The sequence below is a fragment of the Primulina tabacum genome, chromosome 8 (genome assembly GCF_025594145.1).
Source record: "Primulina tabacum isolate GXHZ01 chromosome 8, ASM2559414v2, whole genome shotgun sequence".
Classification (NCBI taxonomy): domain Eukaryota; kingdom Viridiplantae; phylum Streptophyta; class Magnoliopsida; order Lamiales; family Gesneriaceae; genus Primulina; species Primulina tabacum.
Genome location: NC_134557.1, coordinates 3,834,043 through 3,840,154, shown reverse-complemented (window position 1 = coordinate 3,840,154; position 6,112 = coordinate 3,834,043). Strand labels below are relative to the sequence as shown.

The following is a 6,112-nucleotide window of genomic DNA, read 5'->3' as shown; positions in this document are numbered from 1 at the left end:
ATATTTAACTTAATAACAAGCTTAGGGGTTTTATTTTAACATCATTATGATAATTTAGTTAATTAAGAGAATTTTATTTGATAATCGCTCTATGCACAGGACAATCTAGGCCATTGTTGCTTAACAACTGATATTATTCAAGTATCCACCTTTTGATGAATAGGCTTTGTACAAGCTTGAGTTATATTAGACTTTGTCTCGGTTTTGTACCAGTTGTTCTAAGAGATTCGTTTTATTCAGTGATGTTGTTTGTATGTTTCATAGTTTCAGGAATAAAAGCTAGTTCCAGTACACGATTATTGTTGTTTCCTTCAATTTCTTTGTGCATTAGCAAAAGGAAACTTTCTTTTGAGTAATACAAGAAAATGGTGAAGATTATGGATGAGCAGAACTTTTTATGGCACAAACACCATCTTCATTAACCACTTGGAGTGCAACCTCTTGATTTTGCAGTATTGGAACAAGTTTAGAGTTGCTTCGCTTCAGAGCATGCACTGCGAAATGCATGAATTCTTGAGTTGACATTAGCCTTAAAACCCGACATCTTCTGAAGCATACTCCCTTCTTATGTTGTAGTTCCACGAGTTCTGAAACTAGCAGGCATGCCAATGTAACAAAACCTGAGAAAACAAAAGGCACCGCAAAGGTTCTCGCTGTGATTGCAGTTGGGGCGCCGGGGCTAGTATCTGGATCAGAACATCTTGCATTACCAGTCAAGTTTTTCTCGATATCCCGAATGGTCCCATTTTCTGTCAACTGAATTATGGCACGCGAGATATCAGAAACTAAGGGGGAACCAATGGGAAACGCCTGCCCATGACAAACAAAAACAAGATGTGAACAATATGTTGATGCAAACTGTAAACGAATCTTCTTGAGCCACAGATGCTTACAAAACCGAAGCCTTCGGTTCGATAAGTTGGCTCAATCGTCATGTATCTGCCACAGTATTTCAACAACAAGAACCTAATGTAGGGCACAACATCACAATATGCTGACATGCTTCGATTTTTACTTCCCAATGATAAATTAACGTCATCTATAGAACTATAATTCCTTATATTTGATTCGTGGAATCCTAAATTTTTCAACAAACCAAACACAAACGACCCTTCTTGGCAACCAACAGGGTATCCCTTCGCTATAAGTTGATTCACATCTGGCACTGTAGGTCGAAGCCTCTGTGTGACGAGTGTTGATGATAATCTGGCGGTAAAAGTCGAGCTCAGCAGGCTCGATACAGAAGACCATGCCACCAAAATCAGACAAAGTAAATTGGCATCGAGTCCTTGTCCTACATTCGCAATAAACCCATCATCACGTGAAAGAATTGAGAAATTAGACCTAGTACAACGTTAAAAAAGACGGAAATATTTCACCAGGAAAAAATGGGAAGTTGCAAATCATGCCAGGATGCTGACCAGGTGATTCCCTGGCGTAAGAGGCAATCCTGCTTCCAAGGATCCAAATGGCCAGAGCATTAGAAAGATAAAAGACAGCAGCGGTTATCCACAATTGTTTACTCAGAAGCTTAAAAATGGTAAACTCGTTATTCTGATCTTCGTACATAATCGGGACTACACAATTCACTCCTCCTTCTGCATATGGCAGGGTGAATGCTGCATATAATGATCGGTTATAAGTAATTGTAATATCCCCCAAGGCAGCGTCGAATTTTTCCTATCAACCCCGGAAAAAAGAAAAAAACAAAGAAGAAACGAAACCTTGAGTACAATAATTACAATTCTTAGTAGAAAACTCAAAGTTTAGGACAAAAATCACCTGTAAATATACTTGATACACGAGATCGTCATAATTCCCGGCTGTTGAATTATCTGCATTCAAGAATGGATAGGGGACATATCGGGGAATTACAGCATATGCAGCAATAACAGATTCAAACACCTGTTTATGGTATCCGCTAACTTGCACTGCTTTAGTTGTAGGATCGATTTCCACTCTCAAGAATTCGTTAAAACCTGGTTTTTGTGGCACCTCGACTCGCAGGTGTTTACCACTTACCGGGATTTGCCTTCCCTTCGGAGCAACCGTTAAATTCCCTGGCCATGTGATATTCCTGAACTTTACCTTTGAAGTAAAGTTAGAATTGGTTTTATTCAAGTTTCCTTTCTTATGATTTCCAACATAAGGTCTCCAGGTGGCCACCCGTCTCCCATGATTTCCATCAAAATTAACTATCTGATACGGTGTCGGTTCCAACTGTGACTGTAAGAGCTTAAACACTCCAGCAAGACCAGTAAACCTTGTTTCTAACAATGCTTCGAGAAGTTTAGGCCCCGTATTGGAACTTTCGAAAGCAAAAGGATTAGCAGCATTTTCATGCTTTTTGTTCTTGACCAGATTTTGTTTAGTGCTTCCAACGCTTTCCGCTGCCGTAGCAAGAGCCCACAAAGTATCATATGCCCAAAGACCAAATATACTTGTCTCAGTTACTTTCAAATCCGAATTTTCTCGAAACGTCCTGATCCATCTATTAGAAAAAGATCGCAGCTCTTTAGAGTTGGGGACTAAAGGTTTAACCCCAAGAAACCCTTGCATGGAATCAACAACTTCGAAATCCATCATATGAAATAATTCCGTTAGCCCACTTGTGATAATCCAAGCATATCCAGGACTGATCATTCCTAATTCTCTTAACTTTAGAAACAGCCTTATTCCAAGTGGCTGAGACGCGTGCACCACGAACACTCGAGTATGCATACCCATCATTTTGTACAGTTCTTCGCTAATGAAATCATCGGACGCTGATTCTGGAACCACGCTTCGATATAAAATTCGAGCATTGACATCGTTTAAAGCATTGGACAGATGAGGGACAATGTCATTACCATAATCCGTGTCTTCATTAATAACGACAACTTGGTTCCATTTAAAGGCCTCAATGATCGAAGCAATAGCCTGGACTTGATAAGCATCGCTTTGTGATGTCTGAACCAAAAAAGGAGCTCGCGGAACAAGAGAAGGGCTCGTTGCAGAAAAAGAAATGAGGGGTACATGGGCTCTTTCTCCAAGATTCATCACAAAGTTGACCTGTGCCGATTTTTGAGGACCAATAATGGCATCCACACTAACATGTTGCAGAAGATCGAGAGCTGAGAAGGGAATATCGCATAAAAATAGAGAAACGCATTAGTTAGATACTTAGATTTGTTCTAAATGAGCGAAATTGTTTGTAACCATATATATGATCGTTGAGTTGAGATCCGAGAAAACAAGCCACACCAGTCATTCCTAGAACAACATATTCGAGATGTATTCTAAAATGATGACTCAAAAAAATCGGGTTGGTTATAAAAACTTACCAGCAGCAGCTGCACCAACGACACTTTCATTTGAATCTCTGAAATGGAGAACCAGCCTAGTTTTATAGTCTTTATGAACCGAATAAAAGTCTGCAAAAGCCATGGATAGGCAGCTCCTACCTATACGTCCCACGGGAGAATTAGAATCAAGAATAACACCGACTTGAAAATCAACTGCGCCGCTGTTACTGGAACTTCGTGCAGCACGAAGAGGTAGCATGACAAGAATAACTAACATTAATGGAAGCAACAACGAACCCATTCATACAAAATCTCGAAAACGTACGACTAAGTGTATTATACGAGGCCGCGAGAAATCCCACAAAGATTGCTACTTATAATCAGGAACCGAATACGATAGAAGTTGATACAATTTAGTAGGTTGTTAAGATGCAGATTAGTAAGAGTTTATTATAGCACACAAGGAGTAAAGTTTCACGAGGAATTTATAAGCCAAGGTGTACTACAAATACAATATACATAGTTTCTATCCGGGGGAGATTTGGGTGTTTAAATTATTGAATTATTTATCTTTTTAACCCAAAATTGAACTACGACTACTCCTTTTTTTCTTCTCAAATCTCAATAAAAAATTTAGTCAATTTTCTATAATACAATAAGATAAATCAAAGACGAATCCGATTATAAATAATTAATTTTTTATTATTTTATGCCGTTTATAATTAAGTCCAACCAAATTTAAAATATCTATTAAAGTCAGCATGCATGATACATCCATAGGAATGGAATTAAAACAACGTCATTTAGTGTAAAAACTTGAGTCGTTCTTACGTTATTTGTGATTTAAATTCCGTATCCGATCCGTTCGCTTTCGAACGATTTGAACCATGTTCTCTAAATCACAAATGGAGATAAATTATATGGTTCTAACTTCAAACCAAGTTCAGTTTATTGGATTTTTGGATCTCAAATAAGGATGATTCTCGATTGTTTATAGCGTGTTTCGGCGTATTCTATATGTATACACATATAGTTTCTCTTGATACATATTCATAAATAATTATATATGCGCGCAGCTGAAACGTATATATGTCTTGCCACATGATTCATGCATTAATTAATTAGCTTTTGTGATCGTTAGTTACCATTTCAAAGTATATATGTCATCCTAATAGTGTACAATATAATAGTCTGAAGAAATAAGCTTCATTTGAAATAATGGATTTCAATAAATCATGGCTATTTGCCTAAATTAATTAGTCGAGAGAGTTTCCAATCCATCACTTTTCAGTTTAGTAGTAGTTGTAAAGGATTTCTTTTTATCCAACATAGTCTCTTTTAATTTAAAATCTCTTCTTCAAATCAGTTACTCAAATCAAATCATTTATTCTGAATCAAATATTTTCCATCGAAACGTAATCGATGCATTTGAAAATCGCACTAAAAATTTGAAATCCTTTGACTTTCGTCTATTTTTCAGTGTCAAGTAAGCAGTTAGACCAAAAATAGTTGAAAATAAAACTATATCATCTAGTCAATGCATACAGGATTATTGATTAGGGTTTACTCTGAAGCAATTTTAAATCAATACATGAAACTTCCGGGGAAATGGGGTTGACAGCAACCACTAACTAGGGTATTGGTTGAAGAAACTCGGGCACCTCAAAAATATCAAAATTGTAAGAATGAGTGTTACTCAAATGAGAAATTTTTTAAAATTTTAATATGTAAGTATATTTGTATATTAAAAAAAATGAATTTTCTACGCTCATAATATATAATTAGATTGCAACTAAAAATAATAAAAAAAAAAAAGCAGACAAATAATCATTATATTAACTGGGAGTTATACGCTTCAGTGATCGATAATGTCATATAAATTGATTGAATTTAGACCAAAATTTAGATAAATAATCAATGGTTTGAAAAGTAGTGTGCAATTAAGTTAGACATCAATTGATCAAGTCATAAGTTTTCAACGTGTACGCTTCAAAATTTTAAGTATGCCAAAAGTGAGAAAATTGCATTTTTGTCATGTACGTTTTTCTATTTGTGATTTTGGTTTTTTATGTTGTCAAGTTCAGTCTTTGTCTTTATTTTTTCAATTTTAGTTCTTTTCCGACGTGGTGTTTATATGACACAAATATTCTCCTGATGTGTGTTTTGTTGTATCAACACTTTCAATGAAAATGAGCTAAAATAACCAAAATAATAATAATAAGATATAAATTTAAAACTGAAATTTGACAACACAGATTATTAATATCGCAAAAAAACGAACATAAAATACTAAAAATGTAATTTCCTATGCCAAATAAATACATCTCTAAAAAAATTTGTATATATTGTCGAGCAATTGCGTTTTAAATATACAATTTACAAACACTTTTTAGATTTATTTTTTATAATATTTCATATTTTTAGTTGTAGGTTAAATAATTTACGGAATGCTATCTAGAAAACAATATTAGAACATTAATTTTTTTTATGAATCAAGCTATTGCATTAGGTCATATATAATGACCGATAAGAGAGTTGTCGATAAGCTATAGTTAATAAATTAAATTCATTAATCGCAAAAGATACTGTATATATTATTTTTAATATTTTACAAATATGGAATCATAATTAATTTGGGATTATTTATGGGACATTAATAAGTTTTAATTTATAGGATCTTAAATCTGGAAGTTTTCATTAATCATTTGAATTTGATTACTAATGGTGCAAGAAATTAAAGCTGAAAAATAATTACAAATATCGAGTCAACTAATTTTAAACGAACAATACAAATCATGCATTTAACTTGTAAGTGTTAAATATATAAC

The 6,112-nt window shown here is 34.7% G+C and overlaps 1 protein-coding gene across 3 annotated transcripts; it reads right to left on the bottom strand.

Annotated features, from left to right (window-relative positions):
• Nucleotides 1–253: 253 nt before the first annotated feature.
• On the bottom strand, nt 254–3,712 carry LOC142553075 (glutamate receptor 2.8-like). 3 transcript variants are annotated; one of them, XM_075663071.1, is made up of 6 exons: nt 3,324–3,712; nt 1,783–3,113; nt 1,380–1,680; nt 894–1,294; nt 711–810; nt 254–620 (listed from the first exon to the last, which is right to left on the bottom strand). In XM_075663071.1, exons 1-6 carry the CDS (start codon nt 3,583–3,585, stop codon nt 376–378), a joined length of 2,640 nt encoding a protein of 879 aa, XP_075519186.1. In that variant the 5' UTR covers nt 3,586–3,712; the 3' UTR covers nt 254–375. The 3 variants fall into 3 exon arrangements, with proteins under 3 accessions (XP_075519186.1, XP_075519184.1, XP_075519185.1); XM_075663069.1 differs by having other exon boundaries at nt 254–810; XM_075663070.1 differs by having other exon boundaries at nt 254–810; nt 1,422–1,680.
• Between the last annotated feature and the right edge of the window lie 2,400 nt (nt 3,713–6,112).

What these genes read in the sequence shown, in the direction of transcription:
- LOC142553075 (XM_075663069.1), bottom strand. Translation starts at nt 3,585, where the DNA reads ATGGGTTCGTTGTTGCTTCCATTAATGTTAGTTATTCTTGTCATGCTA. An exon ending in CAACTTCCCATTTTTTCCTG is followed by an intron (nt 1,295 to 1,379) that starts GTGAAATATTTC and finishes TTGCGAATGTAG; the next exon opens with GACAAGGACTCGATGCCAAT. An exon ending in GAACCGAAGGCTTCGGTTTT is followed by an intron (nt 811 to 893) that starts GTAAGCATCTGT and finishes TGTCATGGGCAG; the next exon opens with GCGTTTCCCATTGGTTCCCC.